The 24,724-nt window shown below is 41.7% G+C and overlaps 1 protein-coding gene across 3 annotated transcripts in view; it reads right to left on the bottom strand.

Annotated features, from left to right (window-relative positions):
* ANO4 (anoctamin 4) overlaps positions 1-24,724 on the bottom strand; it is a 192,579-nt gene that overhangs the window by 12,838 nt on the left and 155,017 nt on the right. For all 3 annotated transcript variants that reach the window (XM_075600676.1, XM_075600675.1, XM_075600677.1), the window contains 8 exons: positions 21,778-21,860; positions 21,006-21,146; positions 17,828-17,992; positions 13,278-13,314; positions 6,478-6,589; positions 4,569-4,626; positions 3,231-3,328; positions 1,667-1,809 (listed from right to left, as the gene is read on the bottom strand). In XM_075600676.1, the coding sequence (XP_075456791.1) occupies positions 1,667-1,809; positions 3,231-3,328; positions 4,569-4,626; positions 6,478-6,589; positions 13,278-13,314; positions 17,828-17,992; positions 21,006-21,146; positions 21,778-21,860 (837 nt within the window). The remainder of the gene's footprint in view (positions 1-1,666; positions 1,810-3,230; positions 3,329-4,568; positions 4,627-6,477; positions 6,590-13,277; positions 13,315-17,827; positions 17,993-21,005; positions 21,147-21,777; positions 21,861-24,724) is intronic.

Below are 24,724 nucleotides of genomic sequence, written 5' to 3' on the forward strand. Positions count from 1 at the left end.
GTAAGTGTAACAGGCTCTCCTGGAAATGGAGTGATTGATCAAACTCTCCTTATGAATGTTCAGGGTTTTCTTTTCTGTATGTATTCTAAATAATGGTGCAGGGATTCTAATTGTAAAATTGCTACTTCCAGAAATACCCACGGGATTTAATGGAGCTCTAAACAGGGCTTGTTTTTGCCCGTTATTAATGTGGCACAAGAAAAACAATTAACTCTGCAGCAGTTTCATGGCATCATGCCAGATATGCCACTAAACGGGATGCTAGGGGTTTGCAAGCACTTTCTATAATAATGCCTGCTCCTTTATCTATGCAATGAAAGCAACCAAAAGAATTTCACTGTCTCCCAAATGGGTTGCAAGGAAAGGGCAGCCCGAAAAGTAAATATGAACGCGGAATTACAGTAATATATAAATGTACTACAAATCATAAACCCTAAAGATGCAGCTTGTACATTACATCAATAAAGGACTCTGTCGGATCATCATAAAGCCTAATAACTTGGCAACACATTTAAATAGCATTGCCCTTGATTACCTAGTGGTATTATTCCATAAGACACTTCCCAGCGATTTAAATGAATGGGCTGTGAGTTGTTTTCCGGGACAGTAAGGTGTCTTATGGAGTAGCACAGCTAAGTCAATATGATCCCAGATCCTAACTCTAACCCTCTCCCTGTTTTTATTAAATGCATTATAAGTACTGTACAAATAAAAAGTGGACAATCATCTAAGTCACTGTTGGGCAACAGGCGGCCTCTGGACTTCTTTTGCAGCCGCCAACCGCTCGCTGCCCCAGCTGTGGATCATAGCTTCTCCTCGCTGCCTCAGCGGCTTAATGTCAGAGCACTTATAAATACTGCCCCACTCCTCTCCTGTGCTAATCACTAGTTCCCTACTTCCCTGTGTAAGAAGAGGAGCGGGACAGTATTCACCAACGTGCCGGCATTATGCAGCTGACCAGAGGGGAAGGAAATAAGCTCCTGTCCCCGGCTGCAACAACCCTTCTGCCAGTGCAGAATATACAGTATATATATTAGCAATATGCAGCTCTTTTGGGGGCCACACATATGGCCCTTTAAGTATATCATGCCACTAATCTAAGCAAATCTTCTGATAATTTTAGCTTGAAACACAGTTAATACTAGTGTATGTATATGAGTGTAGTATATTCTTCCCTGCCCCAGGATAACATGAATCCACTTACGCCAGCTAGAATATGATAAGATTATGATGGTGAAATTATACCAGTAAACTAACCGGTTACTGCTTTCTGGAGAGAGATAAACTAAAATGAGAGATAGACGTTTCGGTCCTACTTTGGACCTTTATCAATGATAAAATAAAGAAATCTTGATAAACATTGATCTCTCATTAATAACTTAAATAACTTTTTTTTTTCCCATAAGTCCAGTGGAGAGCCCATCTATTTTTGTATTCAGTATGATTCTCTCGTTTTGGATGATTGAGCCCCTGTGGCAGATACAAGGATTCACTGTGAGTGCTCCTATTCTCTATTGATTCGCAGTGAGACAAACTATGTGAGCAGGTGTGAAATCCATAGATAAATTACTACAAAGTGGTATTTGGTATGGTTTCAAACAGTGACAGAACACTGAAATTACACTGACCACGTACACATACTTAATAGACCAGAAAAAAAACGTACTCATCTCAAGGTATTCTTCAAAGAGTCCATAAGCATTGATAGGTTGTAAATTATAGTCTTTTTCCCACTGAGGAAAGTTTGCTTTTCCTTGAGTACCATGTTCTTGTCTTAATCTCCTGCGTGTCCACCAATTCTGAATCAGACTGCATGGTAAAGAAAGATTTTATACGCATGGTGACAAAAACATAAGATAACAGGTACTGTAAGCAAACCAAATAAACTCAAGTGGAAATGCCCCTGAAACTTTGCTATATGACAGATTTGTGTGATACTCCTACAAATGAGAGTCTTCCTGTTCCATCAGAACGGTGCACTGCACGGGTTTCATACATTGAAGATTATGATTTGAAGTGTAGACTTCTCAGTTTGACAAGCTTACCCCATACATAGTATAGTGCCTATGGAAGTGTGGTTGGGGTTGTGACTTTTTGGAAGAGTAAAACTGAAAGAAAACAGCGCACATCCCTCTATTTACACTTAAAGCTGCTTAGAAGCCTGCAATGCAAATATAATTCGCTATTTCTTATCTCGCATTTCTATTCAACATGCTGCATGATGCCTGCAGTACAATATCATTAACTCTTTCATATTTCTTCATTCAAAAAAGGGGTCGTTAGGTACACATTTAGACTAAAACATGACAGTCTGATGCAATTCTTTTGCATTAGTTTGGTAGCCAGGAGACTTTAGTAAACACTTTCCCATGACTTTTACAAACAAAGTTAATACAAGAATAAATGTTCTCCATACCTTTAAGGCGGCAATGCAAACTGGACTTTCCCCCGGATTTTTTAAAACTTTTTTTTTTTACATAGGATTGCATCAGGGGGTCTCCGGAGATGAACCCCATTCATTTAAGCCCCGGGGACGCCCTGCTTCCGGAGATACTCTATACGGGGTGCTGGTAGCCACTCTGGCTCACTATCTGGGGTTCACATAATGGCCGTTTTTCAAAGCTCCCGCATCCTGCGGGCCAATAGGAAGCCATAACGTAATCCGGTGTGGCTTCCTATTGGCCCACGTGACGCAGGAGATACTAGCACCCCCTTCAGAGGTAACTATCTCAGGAAGCCACTGTGGCTGAGCTTGCTGGGCTTTAAAGCTCCCACGTCATGCGAGCCAATAGGAAGCAGAACCCGATGACGTCACGGCTTCCTATTGGCCTGCAGGGTGCAAGAGATTTCAAAAGCGGCCATTACGTGTTCTCTGCTAGCTGAGCAGAGTGGCTATCAGCACCTACTATGGAGATAAGTATTTCCAGAAGCAAGGGGTCCATTGAGCTTAAATTAATGGGGTTCAGCACTGGAGACCTCTGTTTTACCTATGTATAATATAAATAAAACATGAATGTAAAAAAAATAAACAGGCCGCTTGGATTGCTCCATTAAGCCACAGAATACAACCAATTTCTCTGCACGGTATGTGTATTATTTCAGATAATTTATTTGCCACGTTCTTAGATCACTTATGCAATCTCCATGTATTTTACACCTGCTTATACAAATACTAAACCATCTACTTTTTGTATTTGGTTATAAAAATGAAGCTGCAAAACCGTACTTACGGGTAACCAAGTTCCATGAAGTTATTCCAAGTCTGCTTTAGAACCATTATTATGCCCATCTGCATGCATAGGTCAATAAGGCACCCACTAGGGTGGCACTAATGGGGAATGGGAGAAAGAAATCAACATTGTCATCATCATCATTTATTTTTTACGTAAATACTTGCCTCCACTTAATGGGACATCACAATACTTTACAGTCAGTTTGGGAACAACTACAATTAAATACAACTATTGTGATACACAGGCGACAGGAAAATTCAGAGTTATAATAATAAATGGTTGCATTAAATGAAAACAGGTTATCCATTCAGTTTACAGATATTTCATGGACAGTCAGAGATATGATTATGGGCATCAGTGACATTTACAGACAGGATTCAAATTGTGTTAGAAGAGGTAGGATAGAGACCTTCAAGGTCTTAGAAGAGGACCTGTCTCAAGGAGCTTACAATCTATAAGCAGGGTAAGTAGACATTGGGTACAGGGGGTGAGAGGGTTTGTGAGTTTGAGAAGCAACAAACAGCAGAGAACGGCAGACACCCTTTGGCTGCCCTTTGGCTGTCTGCCTTTGGGACGACGCAGATGTAGACTGAAGGGGTTCTGAATTAATTTATCTGAGCTTTGAAATTATTTGAATGATGTACACATATGAAATCATGAGTTTGTCTTAACCTGCGGTGCATGCCCCTTTGGCAGCAAAGGGGTTAATGAGCTACCAATGGCCCCAATTAATCAAAATATATGTTTAACGCTCTCATTTGCTTTTATCAGCTGTTAAAGACAAGAGTACACCTTGTTAATGGTTTCCATGCTATATTATTTTGTTTCTTATCAATTAACCCTTTGAGTGCAGAAGGAGCAGTAGCACCAGATTGCACCATCCCCTCCGGCACATTGCGATGACGTAATCGCTCCTTGGAGCGTAACGTGATCGTGGCATAAACGATAATGCGAAAGGAAGAGGAGTAATCTTCTTCGCTTCCTCTGCTTGCTACATCTCCCATGCAAAACGAGCTGAAAGACCATTACACAGCCACTACACCAGCTTTTCCCAACTCCAGTCCTCAGGGAACCCCAACAGGTCAGGTCTTAAGGATATCCCTGCTCCAGCACAGGTGGCTCAGTCAAAATGACTGAGCCGCTGATTGACCCACCTGTGCTGGAGCAGGGATACCCATAAGATCTGACCTGTTGGGGTTCCCTGAGGACTGGAGTTGGGAAACACTGGTCTACACCATGGATCTCCCAAAGGGTAAAGAACAACTTGATAGTACTTGCATTGTGCATTGTAAAGATCTGTAAAAGAAATACATTTGTTAGAAGTACAGTACTGACCTCTTCTAGTCGCCATGTGTTTATAAGCCTCAAGTAAGCTCCTGGCCTTCCTGTAAATCTTTGATAAAAAAAAAATGTATATATACATGTGTGTATATAAATATACATATGAAACAAGTCCAAGTCAGATGCACTCACCAATGCTTCAGAGTTTAGAGTCAAGACAAAGGCCCTGTTGAGGCCGAAACATTGATCGGACTACAAAAAACTCTGCAGCGTTGGTGAGCGCATGGTACTTGTGTTGTTTAGTATTATACAGTTTTTCATTTAGTCTACTGGCTTACTATGCCCAAATCCACCCCCCCCCCATCCACTCCCCCTCTGTTATATTGCTGTTTGGTTTCAGAGCCCAGACTTTATATATTAAGATGGTACAACAATCCTACAGGAGAAATGCTATTTATCGTCAATCTGATATAACAAGATTGTTAATTTAAGAACGGATTTACAGATGCCTTGTGCTGATTTTTCAGCTTGGATAGCACAATATATTTTTTGCTTTTATATAATAAATATATTGTTCAAGTCAATCATTTGTGAATTTTACTAGCCAAATGATGTTGGACCCGTTTCTAACTGTACTAACAATGGAGCATTTAAATAAAAAATGAATAGATACCAACGACAAGAAAACCTGTAGTACTGTTCTGTGTAGTTAGCAAAACTCAATTCGGTTCTACACTGTAATGACATCATATATTCTATAATTTTGGACATATTAATGCAGCACAGTGTAATGTGCACAACTCTTCATTATCATATAACAGAATTACTGTATTCATTCTACAGAATATTATACAGGGTGTGACAGTCACAGACTGTCTACGTTGGAGAGAGTATGCAGTGTGCATGCAATCCAGCATGCAGGAGGTTAAATTCCTAGCTGGGCAAGCAGCTGGGGTGTGCCAGTTGGCTGCTGATTGCAAGGGCTGTGAAAGAGCAGGCAGCAGCCGGAGAGAACTGAGCCTTGCTCCAACCAGCAAGGACGCCGGATGGAACAGTTCCCAGGCCTGCTGGACGCCAGGCCTGTTGTTTGGACCAAGCCCCACAGCCTGAGAGGGTCACAGGGAGAGACTGTAGGTGTTGTTGCTTACAGAGGTAAAAGGGCTAAGTATTGGTAAAGAGCTTAGCTCTCCAATCTGTAGTTAACGAACTGACAAGTATGTTAGTTAATGCTACAGGGGGAGCTAGGTATTTTGTTTTTGTATCTGTTCTGTTTTGTGCCCATTTGTTAATAAACTTGAGAAGCGAACCCTGCGTTTCCTGCCTTAATGTGAGTAAAAGGCCCTGCAAAGTGGCTGAGTTGTCACAAGGGACATATTTACTAAGATACCTTCCATGTTAGTAAACTTACTAAAGAAGACCATCCCTTCTTTAGTAAAGTTTTGTTTTCCCCACTTTTACTGACGGGAGACTCTGATACATAATTTCCCTTCTGTGCGGTAAGACACCATAAGGTGCATGAACTTCAATAGGATGTGAAAGACCATATCTACTAAGCAATGCTGGTAAGTGTCCTGTGGAGTAGCACAGAGTAGTAATTATGGTCCATAATGACTTGGGATGTCAGTTGTGATAAATGGAGAAGTCATGGAAATCGAGAGTAAGATATTTCGTAGGTTGTGATGAAGACACCTCTGCAGTCTCGAAAACTTATGCACAAAAAAAGTCTTGCACACTTCATATTTTGGTCCATTAAAAGGCATCATAACCTACAAAATATCTTCCTCTTTCTGGGACCAATACAGGTACTAACACCCTTAAATCATGGAAATGAATAGGTCCCTAATTGAGCATTTCCTAGTGTTGACCTTGAGTGTGACCCATATACTGGCAGTGAATTACATGGTGGTGTGGTGCCTGTTACAATTACCAGGCAATGTATACATTATACTCGGAGTGATCTTACCTTCCAAGGAAGAATGCTATGTAAAAAGTTGAGCTGTTCAGATTAACAAATTGAAAAAGAAACATTTTCAAAGTAAAGCTGTTCTCCCACTCCGATTCAGTACGTGGCTGTTCTGTGGACAAAAACATGTGCAATATTGTAGATTTTAAAAGGTTTTGAATATTAGACATATAAGACAACCCAGTGCGCATCCATTATTACAATCACATAAGGCTATAAGGCTTCATATCACAACGTTTATATTGTTTTGAAGACATATTTTACCATTGTGTGTCCTAGTGCTATAGTGATGTATTTTCCTAAAACGTGAAATCATTTTGCAACCGTAACCGAGAAACATACTGTAAATAGCATTAGAAAATCTAACTAGATGTGAATACAAATTTGATTAAGATTTCTATCAGAGACTTAATGAGGCAGAATAAGGATGATTACAAACCTTCCACTTCTTTTTATTCCTTTGAACAAATGTGAGGTGGATAAGATTACATGTGATTTTAAAACATTTCCCCTTGTACAACTCAAATGCAAAAATGGGCCATCAATATAGCTTCATCGAACCCATTAATTACTAGACTGATCATTTAGGATTCTCATTCACCTGCTAAGAATAAATTAGCATATTTGTAAATGAAAATAATATGACCGATTTAGGAAAATCTTCCTTGCAGATACTTCAGGAAAATAACACACATACAGTATAGGGTACATTTGATTAATACTTAATGTCAATAACCAGTGTTCGACAAACCTATACATTTGCTCGCCCCGGGCGAGTGGATTTAACCCCCGGGCGAGTAAATATTGGCCCAAGCAGCACACGTTTGGTACTAGGTGGCGAGTAGATTTTTTTGTGTGGCGAGTAGATTTTTTGGTGATTTGTCAACCACTGTCAATAACAAATCCATTGGCTTTAGACAAAACCACAAACACTTTTCAGGATACAGATAAATGTATAGTGATGATATACTGTGGATCAATTGCATGCGGTAATGTGTGGATTCTTCAAAGATAAAACAACCTTTATTCTTTCGGTTTTCAGGCCACATACAACACACACCTTTTCTTACCATCTACAGTACTTATACAAATTGGTTAGGTATGTGTGTAATGATATTTACAGGCATATACATGCCGGCTATTCTTTCAACAAGATGCACATTCACGGTGGAACCATTTGTTGCATCTTTACATTACTAGTAGATAGAAGGGAGGGGGAACAGCGCTAATGCAAAATATAAAAATTAGTGACAATTAAGTGACTAACATAATATAAATACACACTTTACTATTAAAGTGGAGGCTGCCAGGTAAAAAAGGGTACACAAACCAATGAAGACAATAAAAACATATAAACCGGCGCCTCCAAAAGAAAATAAAGATATATAGCCTGACCGAATATAGTCCAGTGCAGCTGGGATGAGATCCAAGGCAGTATCTTCAATGAAGTCACATAGAACGACAAACAAACAAATAAGACAACAACATGGAAGAAAAAACCAGAGCCTGGTAGAGAGATGATCTGCGTGTATCGCATCGGTGTGTCCCCCGGCAGGACTGGGTTCAAGCTGTTGCCTGTTCTACCCCCTGCACTCCTGGTGATTCGTGGGCGTGTGGCCAGCGGCGGTTTCCGGCATCGTGGAGCTCTAAGAGGCAGAGTTATATCATCTCTCTACCAGGCTCTGGTTCCGGATTGTGACATTGTGCTACGGGCTTACTTTGATCAGATTTGCTGTAAGTAGGGTTTCAATTTTATCCATCGCTTCATAAGTGTCTTTTGCCCAACAATCAAGTGTTTGTTGTTTTTATAATCATTTTTATTCATCGTATTAAATTTGCAATCATTTCTTGTAAACCTTATCAGTGATTTTTTTGTTTTTAGTTGCACTATGATCTTTTTCTCTTTTTTTCTTCCATGTTGTTGTCTTATTTGTTTGTTTGTCGTTCTATGTGACTTCATTGAAGATACTGCCTTGGATCTCATCCAAGCTGCATTGGACTATATTCGGTCAGGCTATATATCTTTACATTACTGATACAGGTAGGTCATTTATTTATGCATATAACAATATTAACTTGAGGAAGTGGTTAACTGTGTGTATTATTGAACAGTATACAGTACATATTTTAAATGCATCTGTTTTGGAATTTGTATTACTTAATGTGTTTAATAAATGATGTACCTTTATTAGGATCAGGAATGCTGATGTTTGAGGCCATTGTGGTGTTCCTTGTTTTTAGGAGCCTTTTGTATTTGCACAGTTTGATTAGTAACCATAGATCCACCTTTAGTGTGCAGGATTACTGTTGTATTTTCTGATTGTAATGAATATATTTACATGAGCGCTTTGACCCTTTGTGGAACTCGCTCATAAAGGTGCAAGAAGGCTGTTAAGATTTGGTGCCAAGGATCTTATGCCAGCATTGTATGTTACAATGACACAGCAGTGCCCTTCTTCCCCAGCAATCAGGAGCACACATGTACACTGGCGGATTTCCCGTTAGGCCCGGGCCTAGGGCAGCCAAATTTTGGGGCTGCAAAAATGTCCGCCCCCATATACTTTGCCGCGCTCTTGGGTCCAATCGGGCCTGATGGGAAGTCACTTAGTTGTGGCGGCCGCCTCCTTACCTGCCGCCCTGCTTCTTCTGAACCGCAGCGTCAAATGACGGCATGACATTGCGTTACCATGGCAACGTGATGCCGTGTGGCATCATTTGACGCTGCGGTTCAGAAGGAGGAGGGGGGGGGGGGGGGCGGCAGGTAAAGAGGCGGCCGCCACAGCTGTGCCATGGGGCGGCGGATTTTGAAATCTGCCGCTGCACATGTATCTAACAGTGACAAAGCTGTCATGTTGTGTACATCCCACAGCACTGAATTCCCTGAGCTGCGGCAATATCTCTCAGTCTAGAACATTTAGCCGCTGCCGTATCGCTGCCAACAAATCGCCGCTGATGTTTAGCCGCCACTTACCTCTTATCTCCGTCTTCCGCTTCGCTGCCACAGTAAGCCCTTAACTTTACCCTTTACCCTAAAATACCCAAAGCTTAACCCCTAAAAACTAACATTACCCCCTCTACCCTAAACCTTAAAGCAGCAATACTACTTTCCAACTTTTTTCTTCTTTATTATTTCTATATGTAAAGCATGTGGCAATGTATAATTCTACATTCTTGCCCAAGCTGGCAATCGTTTGGTGCTCCTATTATAAATCTGTCAAAATTCTGAATGTGTGCCTAACATAATGGCTGCTTCAGTCAGTGTCACTCAGCAGCTGCAATGTATCCTTATATTACTGAGGTAACTATCACGGTAGACCAGTACTTTTAACACTTTTACCATTCAGGATCATTCACTAGGCAGAACAAGGGAGTGGAATAAAATGAGGTTTATTCTGGTGAGATCAGCAGATATACAAATGATACACAAAATATAGTTGAATACACACTTAACTGGGGGTCTGGAGGGAGACACTATTCTAACTAGGTGCAGGGCGCCTGCTTCAGAAGGCGTACCCTGTCCGCTCCTGGTCCAGAAACCTCACGGTTCCTTCCTCCTATACATGCCAACCGCGAGCAAGGCAAAAAGCTGGAACTTGGTCGCAAACTCAGAACTTGGTCTCAGCTAGGCAGGCTTCTCCGGCTAAAAACGAAGCTGATTGCTCTGCTATTCGCAACAGAGCAACTTTGAAAAGTCCGCCAGCGCCTCACCAACCCAAGCCTGAGATCGTCTGGTTCTCTGATTGGCCATTCCCTTACATAGACCTCAGTGTTGTATGTCTAACATGGAGCTGGGGCTGGTGACCAATAAGAAGACGGATTGTAATTCAGCCAGCCAATCAGAATGGGGGCTCGTCTAGCTGTTGATGGTAGTGGAGGGGGGGTGTCGAGCTGGCTTGAAATGCCGGGCGAGTGGGAAATATGTATTGGCCAATGGGAATCATGCCTACGAGCATCGGCTTCCCCCAGCCAGCCCATTAACTCCTGCTGGGCAGGCTCCACCAGATCTGGTAGTCCAAGTGTCTTCCTTGTGGGAAGCCCTTGTTCTCCGGACTTTACTCCACACTTCCCCGCTCACCAAACTGTTCCGACACCTCTAGACTTCCCTTCTCCTCTTTGATCCTCGATCTCTATGCAGACATCCCGGTGGGTGGTATAAGGAGGTAATGGGCATGTGTGGGTGGGGTCAAGGAGGTACTATGCCTGGTGGGGTGTATAAGGAGGTAACAGGCCTTGGGGAGGGGAGTATAATAAGTTAATGAGGCTGGAGGGGGGGTTAACAGGGGTTAATGAGCCTGGGGGGAAGAGAGGGGGTTTAATGAGTTAATGGTTCTGAGAAGGGGGTTAAAGAGGTAAGGTGCCTGGGGGGTTATAAGGCGGTAATGGGCAATGGAGGAGGGGCGTTATAAGAAGTCTTGGGGGGATAATGCGTTAATGGCCTTGGGGGGAAGTATAAGGAGGTAATGGGTCTGGAATAGGGTATAAGGTAATCGACCGGGGTTGTGGGGGGGGAAGGGGTAATGGGAGGTGAGACTTAGGGAAGTAATTGGCCAGGGGGGGAGGTGAGTTTAGGGAAGTAATGGGCTGGGGGGGAGGTGAGTTTAGGGAATTAATTGGCTTGGGTCGGTTTATAGGGAGCTAATGGATCTGGGGGGGAGGGAGAATAGTGCAGAGGTGCCGCGTGAGCTTACCTGTGGCCCTCAGGTGGACCTGCAGGAGCTATGCGGAAGGGGTGTGTGACGGTGAAGAGGTAACCAGGCGCACTAATAAAGGTTAAGTCCGTTTGGTTACCTCTGATCCATGTTTTGGGGTCCTAGATTGTCAGCTCTTGGACCTAACTGTTGTATATGCCTTACCTGTCATTGCCTGTACTGAGACAATAAAGAATTGTCTGTGTTTTACTTTTCCAGGGATGCCAGCCACCGGGGACTATTGTGGTATGAGTTTCACGGGGGGTTTGTGGAGAAAGTTTGGTCAAAATGTGCCTAGATAGTGGGGGCCCAGTGTTACTGGCTCCCCAAAAAATGTACCCGGTAATCATGTGTGATTCTCAGCGGCATATAGACACATTGCCCAGGCAACATCTCCCCTTGAAAACGCTTGCGTGACTCACCGCTGAGGTTCCCTGCATCAGCACAGACCAGAAAGGTAAATGTTGCAAAGGGAGGTAAAGTATCCCTGTAACTATATAAGGTGTCCCAGGTTAGGGTGATACCCAGTTACTGTGCAGGTGACCCAGAAAGTCCCGTCTTTAAGTTTATTATAAAGTGTGTGGGGAATATGGCTAGGGAGAAATAAAGTGCAGTTTCTTATTCTATTCCCCATAACCAGAAAGACTTAAGATAATTTGAAAGTATATATTTTATTAAACTGTGTTTTAAAACATATGCTTGTGCATTGTAATAAGCTGGGACTCTCAGAACCAGGGGTCTGAGTGAGCCAGATGGCTACCAAGCTGGTGCCACTCTGTCTGCTCAGAGGTCGGGGCTTGAAAGGCTCAGTGCTGCCAGAGGGGTGAAGAGCATTTGAGCAGGGTGGCTAGGTAAGCAGCCACATCCTTAAGATCAAGGAACGCTCTTTGCATTTCAGTTTGCTTCCCCAGACTGGCCAGAGCCTATCACCGCGGGGGGCATGGAGGGAACCAGGGACAGAGGTGCCACATTGCTCCTGCCCCTGGGTTCATTATCAATGACTCCTGCTTTCGACTGTGCTCTACTTTCCTCATCTCTACTTGGACTCTATCAGCAGCAGCACGTCTTCCCTACAAGGAGGTGTCCGTGCGTTTTATAGCCCTTATTGCTGCCTCATTGTTTCCAATGAAATTGAGTGTGGTGAGTTCTCTCATTCAACCTCGGTTTTCAGGGATTTTTGGCTATATCCGGTTATGTGGACTGACTCACTGATATATTATACACCTACCTATGTTTCGGGATGTATTATTTCATTGTGTATAGCTGGGTATTTGAGCATTCTGACAACGCTCCTTACTACTAGATTTCTAGATAACCCTGTTTTTTATACTGGTTGTCGCAGATTGGTTAGTGAGAATATTCGCACACTCCTGATAGGGAGATAGAATTCTGTGAATGAAAGCGAGAGGTATTATAACCCCTTGTGCGTCTCAGATAGTCAGTTATCTCAAGATATTAAAGGTTCCAAGCTCTCTCCGGATTCTAAGGTTTTCCAGTCTGCAGCAAGAAAGAAAAGGGCTGCTTCAGCAGAGAGCTGCCTGGAATATTTTCTGTTCTGCTTTTTGCAACTGTTATCAGGGGGAAATCCATATTTAAGGGTTCCCTATGCCTAGGAGAGTCTAGCTTTGTACCCCAGTCCCAAGTAAGTGTGTTTTCTGCCTGTATTTTGTGTATCATCGTGTGTTTGCCTATTTTAAGTGAATAAACTACAGTTTATTTCATTATCTTGTTTTGCTCAATGTATGATCCAGATAAAAAGGTGTAAATGGACTGGTCTCCCATGACAGTGGGCCCCTGCCAGAGGTTGGTGAGTGGGAGAGCCCGACAGGTCAGTGAAAGGTTGGCGCAGGCTGGATGGGCAGTAGCCAGTGAAGGGGAGAGTCCTACAGGCCCATGGATGGACACGGCGTTATAAACGTTAGTCGCAGGCAGGGAGGCTGGGCCCCTTGACTGATCGGGTCAGGGACAAGAGTCCCTACTGTCCTTCCTTGTAGACAGCAGTGTGTGTGTTACAGTTTAAGAAATATTTGTAGCCAACTTTCCTGAGAGCTGGATTATCAGAAGAAATATGAACAAAATAGTATTCACAATATCTTGCACAATATTTCTTACCTAGGTTTGTCAGGAGGAGTGCAACTTTTTCATACAGCTGGAAAAATAGAAAAACATCCTTAATCTACAAAAAATTGACGTGAATTGTTTTTAAAAAGTACTAATTTCAAGAGTTGTTACTTTGCATTACATTTTATTGTGCTAGCATGTGATGAACAGTTGTTCGAGATTCGTTTTTTAAACCACGTGAGGCAAATCCCTAATTACATCTGAGATGTCCCACAATTTAATGAACTATGCTTTATTTTGTTAATAGTGCAATAAACCAAATGAATTGTCAGTGGGACGAATAAGGCGAGTGATCCACAGTGGAACTGATGAAGAAATAGGGGCTTATTCTGTAATCTGACGCATAGAAAAGCCCATTAAAGTCAACAGGGCTTTCCATGGGAAATCGCCTAAACGACGATCTTACATAATAAGCTTAGTTTATTTATTTATTTATAAAAATGTTTTACCAGGAACTAATACATTGAGAGCTACCTCTCGTTTTCAAGTATGTCCTGGGCACAGAGTTATAACAATACATGGTTACATTAAAAGAACAGGGTTATACAGTCAATTCACAGATATTTCATGGACAGATAGAGTTGGAAAATTGGGTACAGGGGATAAAGGGCTTGTGATTTTCAGATTGAAATAGAGCAGCTTCAACAACATTTTAACATCACCAAACATCAGCAAGCGGCTCACACCTTTTGGCTGCCCTTCGGCTGTGCCAAAGGCTGTCCACCTTTGGGGCAATGCAGATGTACACTGGGGTGGTTGAGATTCAATGCAGCTGTGAACACAAAGTTCTTTGTGTCCTTTTGGCTCATTAACATTTAGTGATCAGAGCACAGACAAAACTAGAGTAACAGAATTGAAAAAAAGGTGCAATAAATGATAGTACAACAGTGTCAACCTTTAGCATTAATGTCACAAACCGCACACCTGTGAGTATGTGACATTAATATGTGACGAGGGTAAATACACACAGTTATTCAGCTGACACATTTATCTCCCCGCAGGGCACCACAAATGCGTAATATCTACCCTCAATTTGTCACTATATATATATAATCACTGCCACCATAAAAGAGTTATCAAATATTCAGTGTTTGGTCCCTATTAACAAAAGACAATATGCACTTAACACACAAAAATCTGTTGTACCAAAATGTGTCGTTTACTCTCTACAAAGTGTGCAAAAGATAAATCAGAGCCCAAAGAATTACTTATTCAATTCTAGATTTAATATACAAAATAATACAGGGCTTAGTTTCCAGAAAACGATTATTATAAATGTATAGAGTTTAATCAAATAAAAGGATAAAATAAACAGAAGTCCCTAACATACATCACCATATATTTGTGCTCTCTCAGGGTCTTGAGTGGAAAATAAGAGATTTCACATGTCGGGTTGGTATAAGATACTCCCTTGGTTAAAATCCAATTCAAAATCTCAAATGCAGGGTTTTTGTTCTAAAACCCTTTCCATTGAAACATAAGTGTAACCAGCAGTCTCACCGCTCCACCTGGAACCGGCGTCTCCTCGTCCGCAGAACTTCCGGTATCAAGTGCCGTCACTTAAAGTTTAGTCAGCAGATGCAGATGGAGACTGAATTCAGTACGGCTTCCACAGTTGAGGTGCGGCTGATTGTTGGCCAATGCGGAGACGGACTAAATGCGTTTCGCTTTGGAACGGCATTGTCAGTTGACTCCTGACATGTTGACTCAACGAAACGCGTTGAGTCTGTCTCAGCATTTGCCACCAATCAGCCACATCTCAACTGTGGAAGCCATACTGAATTCCGTCTCCATCTGCACCAGCTGACTAAAACGAAAGTGATGGCACCAGATACCGGAAGTGCCGAGGACAAGGAGACACCGGTTCTAGGCGGAGCAGTGAGAGTGCTTGTAGCTAAGCATCTATAGTTCTACATGCCTGTTTTCTATGCTTTTATGTAAGTATGTTTTTTGCACACACCTTTATAAACCATTAGTTCATACAGTCCGCACTAGGGTTGTATTCTTTTTCTATTAAGATCACTACATCACCACATCACTGAGGATTTAGCTAGACCCCACACACCATCAGTGATTTCAGGAAGATAGTGACCTTTCCTCATCCAGAAAACTTCAGTCAAATTGATTTGGGAAAATGCTGTATTTGTTTTAGGAAAATGTGAATCCCCCCTTCACAGGATATTCTAAGAGATCAGACCCAGTTGAAGCATATTGCACTATGTAGTGTTCTTATGGTATTTTTTTATGGTGATACCTGCGCACCCAACTCTTCGTTACACTTGTTTACAAAGGAGAATTTGGCCATTCTTGTTAGGGGTTTGAGCTGCATTTTTCACTTATCAATATATTGCATGTTTATCATTTAATTGATTAATCACTTTTATAAGTATTCACAGGGCACATTTCTCTTTGTGATTTATTGTGAATTGACACTTTAATTGCTTTCACATCACCACTAAGGAGTGCCTATCACATTCTTTTTGTCACATTAAAACATAAGTCCTCTCTCTGGCCGTATACCAAGCCCCCCTTCTCATCAATCTGCAGCCCATTACATTTTTATGCTTAAGAAAAAAATGAACTTTAGAAAGCTGTCTGGAATGATGTGATTCATATCAATAGGTTTGGGCACATTTGCCGCATATAATGAGACTATTTTTGACCGGCTTATTCCTAAATTGGAGTGACAAATGGATAAATGTCCTTTGCAACCTCATAAACATGAAGTGATTGGCATTCCTTGATTTGTCTCATTTCAACTGTTCTAAAGATTCATCTGTAATTCTCGTGAAACGTTAAATCTTTATATTGAGTAAATCTACACAATCTTAGAATGTCTTTTTGGCCACACACCCTTGTATTCTGCAGAACACCAAAGGCATCCCTTTCAAGTTATACCAAAAAGGGTTTAGTTTATTCCTACAGTCAGAGAAGAATTGTGACGCTATGTTTCAATCCCCACCCCCCTTGCAAACCCAGGTGTTGATCTTAGATCCGCACAGAACCAGGCAGGGTCAGTGACCGCCATAAAAACAATTCATGTGTTTTTAATACAATTTGCAACTAACATTAACCTCTGATGTAACAGATTTATTTAAATGCCAAATATCTCATGATATCATTGTAGGTAGTTTCCATATCTCATTTACTATAATTACTGTAAACAAATACGCTTTAAAAACTTCTGTCTGAAAGAAAATTATAATTATCCCAACTGAAAATATAAGTAAACTCTTGTTTTCTAAAAATCTATTGTTGCCATGCCTGGTGTGGCTACTAGTCTGCCCTCACTGGCATGCAAGTCCTGGTAAGAACAGGCAGTACCAGTACCAATGATGGGTTTTCCCCACACAGGCAGCTTCCTTGAGTGACAGGGGGGGAGGTGAGACTAGGTCTGTGCTCTGCCCAATCATGGGTTCAGACCTAGTGCCTTCCCCCTACTGTACTTAAGGGAGTTGCAACCGCAAATTCATTAGTGTCTCTACCGTTGAGAGAGACAAGGTATCAAAAAGGATTGCTGTGCACTGGTAGGCCCTGATTCTCTACCCTAAGAGGGAGAGTGAGTGATTACCTTTTCCCCTGGTCCTGCTAGAGGGCGAGGGAAGAGCAGGGACTGCAGCGGGGGCCCTTGACCTGTAGTGAAGGTCCAGGGACCATCCCAAGTTTGGAGACAGATCAGTGACTGTATTGGGCAGGACTGCATGGATACTGTTGTGGTTGCAGAAGAATAAAGCCAGTACAAGTTATCTATAACTCCCGCCTGGTATGTAATCTTTCTGGGGGGAGAGGAAACCATTCTACTGTAGGAGATTACCTCCATACATCTGGAGCCTACAGCAGATGGAGGCGCTGTGTACCATGGAGTAAATGTCGGTTATATACCCCAGGAGCCTGTTCTGCAGTCTCCACAACCATTGGCGGACCACTCAGCCGCTTGTGAGCCAACAGATAGCATGCACCATACACCTGGTAACAGGGGGATCTCCAAGAGGGTGGGAGGAAACACCGTTCCACTATGTTAGGAAATATTTTTATATTTTGAATAGGTATGAAGCAGAAGGTCTCCAGAGCTAAGTCGTGTTAAATTCAGATTGCTTCCTGAGATAAATACCTCTGGAGGCGCTGCTGGTTCCTCATACAGGCTTACATCTCCTGTGTGAAGGAATCCGTAGCGGATGATGGTGTGACATTCTATTGGGTCCGGTGCAGAGGGACATATTCTTCACCCAGCCGTGGCTGCTACATGACCAACTGAGGTAAGTATCTCGGGAAGTAATGGGTCACCGGAGCAGAAATGAATATGGTTCAGCTCAGGAGGCCCCGTTTCAAACATAGACCAGAAGGAAAAAAACCACCATAGGCGGAACCACACCTTCAATGTTTGTTAGTCCTTCTTAATGGGTACAGTAATCAGTCAAAGCCAGGTCCATACCTAAAATGACAATATTTACAACAGCTCCACAAATGACACTGAAATGTAACATTTCCTTTAACACAAATGTACAGGTTAAAGCATTGTAGGTTTAAGAAATGCATCTTACCAGATTCAGGAGCATTATAATGCAGAAGTTGATGCACACTGCAGTTCCTGTAGTAGCAACCTGAGAGTTATTCCTGATTAGCGCCCATTTAAAGGCAGCAAACGTACTGACAGTCACAACACGGTAAATAACAATGCCAAAAACAGCAGCAATTACGACACATATCTGAGGAGAAAAGACCTGAGATGTCAATAAATTATACACACATTCTCATTAATGTCACTTTTAACGTTTCATGAACGAACTGGGGATTTTCCCTTTGAAAGCTGCTAAATTGCTGAGCTACGAGAGCTGCAATGCTCTGCATTTCAGTCACATGCAGGAGTTCTTCCTCTGAAAATGATAATCAGATCAAAGAAATACTACAATTTTAACAACACAGCTACAAAGAAGAGCTGCTACTTTGAATTTTAGCAGAAACAATGTATTGTTTATACAAGCAGGAAAAAGTCAGATATATTCCTGCAGTCTACATTCCACTTTGATTTGTTTTTACCAAATACTTTTCTTTCAAAACACATTAAGGTACTAAAGAATAGGATAGGATATGGTTAAACCGTTTTTACGCACATCCTAAGATGAAAAATACATGCAGTGTACCCCATACTGCATGCAATATAGTGCAATTCCTGCAGCCGCATTCCTTCGTCCATTTCTAACCACCACCTATGAAAATCTTAGCCATTCACTTTGATGACTTATTTCTATGTAAATGGTGGCTTCCATGTAAATATAACACGCACAGTTATTTGTAAGCACTTATATCAGCAATAACACTGGATAGTTCAGGGGAAATGGAGTACTACAATATGGAAGCAAACTGGCACAAACTGGGTGCAAAACCTGAATGAGATTTATAGAAAAGAACTACTGCTGAAAAATAAGTCAAAGAAAATGTTTTGATGAATTTGCTGTCCTCACAGAAATGGTTCTTTGTTAAAAGTAAGGAAAAATAAAAACCCATATCTTGAGATATCTAAAATTCAGATGTATCCATCACATTTACGTGTAAATGAAGTTATCTTAGTTGTATATTAATATATGACATTATTTTCGTTCTAATTTGTATGCATTTTTTTTCTTTGGCAATATCCCTCAAGACCTGTTTTTGCCAATCCCTTTGATTATGTCAAAATGCATCTCTGTGCAAACGTTTCCAAAACGGTCTGAAAAAACATGGCATTTGCAGCTTTTTGCTAACTTTTTTTCACTGAAAGAACCCGCATCAAGGTGTGCCCCAAAAACTGCAATGTCACATAACCAATGTGGATGTCATATTGATTGTGAACATCTTTTTTGTCCGTTTGTTTGTTTTTTTAACATCACGTTTGAAAATAAATAAATAAATTGGCGAAACTAATTTTAGGAGTTGGAAAAAATGCGCGAAGCCCCAGCACTTAATAAATCCAATAAACGATAGTTATTTAGAAATCAAGTCTTTTGTATTTTCTGTTACAGAATATCAAAGTATACACTTAGAAATGATGTACCGTATCAGAGGTGTAAAGTGGGGACATGTTGCACAACAATAATCCAAAAATATATGGACTCGATGAGGGGAGGCCGCTGCAATCCACGTACAAGATACACAAGAAAGGAAGAGTAGAGGCTCCACAGATTTTATAAATGCAATAATTTATTGACGCCAAATAAAGTGTCCAATGTTTCGGCTGTCACAGCAGCCTTTGTCACTCCTTTACAAAGGCTGCTGTGACAGCCGAAATGTTGGACACTTTATTTGGCTTCAATAAATTATTGCATTTATAAAATCTGTGGAGCCTCTACTCTTCCTTTCTTGTGTATCCGTATCAGAGATGTGACACACCTGCAGCATGGGTCTGTCACACGCAATACCAGCCTATAGTGTGATAGTGCGATAGCCCCCCTAGATTACGCCATCAAACGGATTGTTTGTCTATCAGGCATCTGGACTTTTTTTGACAGGACTTTATACATTTTTAATTCAGAGTTCATTGTGTAGTTGGACACTTGTTCAGCCTGTGATTTGCGTACTCTGGTAATGACCCTCTCTCTCTATCCGTTCAGTCGAGTACGACTCTCGGCCACTCTATGACCCAAGATGCCCTTATTTTGCATATAGATGTATTCATTTTGCCTTAAACACCCTATTTTAGATACTCATACGACTACTAGGTCACTTAACAGGGATTAGACTCATGTACCTTGGTGCACATAGTATTGTCACGATATAGGCTTACACTACCCCTGATATACAGGTAACCTATTTCACACAGTGCAATCGAACTATAAGCTGGTATTGCCTTTAGATAGATTTTTCTCACACTTCGTGTGACAAACCCATGCTGCAGGTAGGTGTGTCACATCTCTGATACAGTACATCATTTCAAGTGTATACTTTGATATTCTGTAACAGAAAATACAAAAGACTTGATTTCTAAACCTCTATCGTTTATTGGATTTATTAAGTGCTGGGACCTCACACACATTTTTCCCATTTACTGTTTTGGACCCTATGGGGGTCCTTCATCCCTTGCACCAGTAGTCATTACATTTTGCTCAAGATATGAGAAGTACTGTCTGATCTGTTGTATATATACATTTTTGGAAACAACAAAACAAAATCACAAAAATGTTGCAAAATGTGTAAATATTTGTGGTGGGGAGGGGGGGATAGCAAACTGGAATGCCACCAGGTCACACATCTCTATTCTCTAAGGCTCACTGATGTGATTTCCCTATTTAAAGAGTATAACATAACTTTTTAGTAGACTACTACCAAAATGAAGTTACACTATAGCCGCAGCATGCAAAATGTATACATACTTAATGCAAGTTAAAAGTTGTACACAAACAAGTTAACATGGCTGAGATCGTGTTGGTGCTCTTTTATTCATTTTCCCGATGCTCAGTGTTACATTTCACATGCTTCTCTTCATCTCTTCCTTACCTCCGCCCAGCCCCACAAAGAAAGAAACCCCCATGGCAAAATGTTGTGAATATTGCACATGTCGAGAAAGCGGTTGCCGGAAGTGTGGAAAATGTAAGTGGAACAGGACTGTGAGCATTGGCCAATACTTTGTGGGATTATTTATTTTTTTTTTTTGCGAAAATGATTTCTAATGGCTATTTTAATATTAAAAGGGCTATTGAATATTGAAGGGTTCTTTCTCCCGGATAAAACAAATATCTGACAAACCATAAAAAAAATTCCAGAAGCAGAAACCACAAGTCTGCTGCATTTATCTGCAAAGGCTTGGTAAGGCTCCGGCTTCCCTGATATCGGGTTCAGTCGTTCTTTCTTTGAGTATTTGGCTTCAAACTGAGGACGAATTTCTTCCTAAGAGAGGAATATATTTCAAGTAAATTTAGATGAACATAAAACTTACATGTAATATTAATATAAATATATATACATACGCAAACATTTTTTTACGTACTCACTTTGAAATATCCTTATAAGTGCGCCTTCAGTGTCAGAGCTACAAGTTTTAGATACAGTAGCTGTTCAAGAGGCATATACAGTATACTGTCACCGCCTCGATTACATCTTCAAAGACACATACATCAAAATTAATTGGTAATTTAAGTCCAGCTACTTTTTGTTCTGTTTATCATGGTCTTCTACTTCATTGGTCCATAACCACATCTGGATAGATGTCTTAGAATAGATAATATTACAATTGCTGTGAGTGAGACCTCCTTGTTCTGTACTTAGTGAATGTATAACTAGAGCGTAAACTCTTTGGGACAGTGCTGTTTATATTCATATCCAGAGGTCTTAAACCTGATAATATATGTATTTCCCCGTGTTTTACATTTTCTGTATGCTTGCATTGCAAAGCGATACATACATGACTGGTCCTATTTAAAAATAAATAACAAATGAGAATTTCAGACAGAATTTTAAGTGGCTGCCAATGTTAGCGTTCATATAGGTCATAATTATCATGCATTCCAACAACTTGTACCTCTTCTTCTTCCCAGTCTATTAAGTCCCAGTCATAAGCAATAACTGCTCGCCTTCGTTTCCAAAATTCCAGAAAAACGGTAGCTAATTAAACAGAAGACATTTCTTTTAAGTACTGACAAATTGCTATTTTCTGGAAAAAAAAGCAGCAAATATTTATTTTTGGGTGAGAATGTCATTTCCTGCAAGTAAACAGATTGGTGTTTATATAGTTATACCTTTGTGAACTGTATGGAATCATGCAATAGTCAACTTGTAAGCCTCTGTGTGGCTTTCACTAAAGCACTGTTCCTATTGCAGCAGAATATCAGCCATTTTTCCCAATCCCCGATACAAGGTACTAAGCTTTAATAAGGATGTAGGCATGGTAGTGAAGGGGGAAAGAGTATTAAATCTGTTTTGGACATGTTAAGCTTCGGGGTAACGGTGGGACATCCAGGAGGAGATTGCAGAAATAAACCAAAAGAGAAAAGAAAACCTAGTGAGTGAGCACTCAGTCACAGAAAACGTAATATGGTTGTATTAAAATTATTTTATTGTCATCAATGAATATAAAATATAGGGGTTTAAAATAGAACAGCATTAAACGTAACTGTAGTCAAAATAACATGGCTATAAAAGCCATGTTGATAGTACATATGGGAGATCAGTGACAGATAGTCAAAATCTCATGCTGTAAATGGCAGCCTAATTATAATTAGAGTGAAGGGGCTAATATTAATCACCGCTGTATAATAACTGCCCTGATGGCCAGTGGTATAGGTAGCTGGAGGCTAGAATATCAGAAACCAGCCTACTAATACCCTGACTGAAAGTAAGTGCAGGTATACCTCAAAATATATGAAGAGGAAACCAGCAGAATAAACCTTGCAGAAGAAATCCCTTAATGGGGGTATGTAGCCACTATTCCATCATTAGGGATTAAGCAGTGTTAACTGCTGCAGGGGATAAGTGTCAAAAGGGCAGTTGATGTATATATCACATAGGGATCCGTCGAGATCACCAGTGATCAACGCTAATCCCACAGACCTGCAAAACCGCTAAAGTTGTCCCACTCTTCAAAAGTGGGGATAAAAACATTGTCTCCAATTACAGACCAATATCTCTTCTCCCAATACTATCCAAAGTCATGAAAAAATGTATCCAGTTCAATTAAGCGATTAGTATAACATGACAAATTTCCTTAGCCAACTCCAATACGGCTTTTGCCCAAACCACTACACAGTAACTACACTCTTAAAAGTTTGCAATGAGATCCAGTGTGGAATGGAACTAGGACAACTTGCTGATGCAATATTCCTAAAGGATGTTTGATACTGTTGACGTGTTATTGTGTTAATCAAGCTTCAGTGCTCTGGAATAGGGGAACACGCTTTGAACTGTTTTCCCTGATACATATCGGGTAGATCTCAATATGTATCTCTCCGGCCCTAACTCTAACCCCTGGGATGTCACCTGTGGAATCCTGCAAGGCTCTGCTCTGTGACCCTACTTTTTTCAGTCTTCATTAATGATCTACCTACAGCTTGCAAGGGAACTTCAATGTACATGTATGCAGATGACACAATCTTATATATACCACAGCCTAGGCTCTCTGACATTGGAGACATAATTCAATCTGATTTTCAAGACTTGAATACAGGATTTCTCAAAACGAACAGCTTTTTTTACAACTGACAAAACTGTTAGTATGGTATTTGGGACTAATTCTACATTTCTAAAGATACCAATGACAGAGCTACACAAATCAGAACCAACTCTAACACCATTCTAGCCCATCACTCCCATTTAACATTTGGGTTGCATATTGATATTCTGACATCCAAAACCTATGACAAATTGGGTGTACTTTATAGGAACAAATCCTCCATAAGCCAGTTGGTCAGACAGTGCATCACACAGCAGATGCTAATTCCAATTATAGACTATTGGGACATAGTACAGTAGATGGTACAGCAGCCAAACTTGCCTTAGCAAATGAGATACCCTTTACAGCCTAATATGTCTAGGCTGACCATACTTCCCGTTTTGAACGGGACAGTCCCGTTTTTTCCCTATTTCCCAATCGTCCCGTCTTTTTAATAAAAATGTCAATTTTGTCCCGTTTTGTGCGGCCCGCGACGGCCCCCTCCCCTTCCTAGTACGGAAGGAGCGCGCTCCAGCGGTGTGACGCGCTCCCCTCCCTCCACCCACCCGAGCCCGCTTCAGCACATGTGGGACGCACAAGCTCCCTCCCCTCCGAGCCCGCTTCAGCACATGTGGGACGCGCACGCTCCCTCCCCTCCGAGCCTGCTCCAGGACATGTGGGACGCACGTGCTCCCTCCCCTCTGAGCCCGCTCCTGTGCATGTGGGATGCACGCACTCCCTCCCCTCCGAGTCCGCTCCTCCTGCTCCCCCGCTCCTCGCTCCCGCCGCAATCTGGTAGATGGGAGGAGGGAAATCATGTGTTGAGGAGCTGGTCGAGAGATGCACATTTGTGGGGTAAGCAGTTGAGGTGGGGAACATGTGGAGAGAGGCACATGGGGAGAAGCTGGTGGGGAGAGGAGCATGTAGGTGAGAGGCAGGTGGAGAGGAGTGTGTGTGGGGGGGAAGAATCAGGTGAGGAGTGGAGTATGTGGGGGAGAAGCTGGTGGGGAGAGGAGCATGTAGATGAGAGGCAGATGGAGAGGAGTGTGTGGGGGGGGGAAGAATCAGGTGAGGAGTGGAGAATGTGGGGGAGAAGCTGGTGGGGAGAGGAGCATGTAGGTGAGAGGCAGATGGAGAGGAGTGTGTGGGGGGGGGAAGAAGCAGGTGAGGAGTGGAGCATGTGGGGGAGAAGCTGGTGGGGAGAGGAGCATGTAGGTGAGAGGCAGTTGGAGAGGAGTGTGTGGGGGGGGGAAGAATCAGGTGAGGAGTGGAGTATGTGGGGGAGAAGCTGGTGGGGAGAGGAGCATGTAGGTGAGAGGCA

This window comes from Ascaphus truei, chromosome 5 (genome assembly GCF_040206685.1).
Source record: "Ascaphus truei isolate aAscTru1 chromosome 5, aAscTru1.hap1, whole genome shotgun sequence".
NCBI lineage: Eukaryota > Metazoa > Chordata > Amphibia > Anura > Ascaphidae > Ascaphus > Ascaphus truei.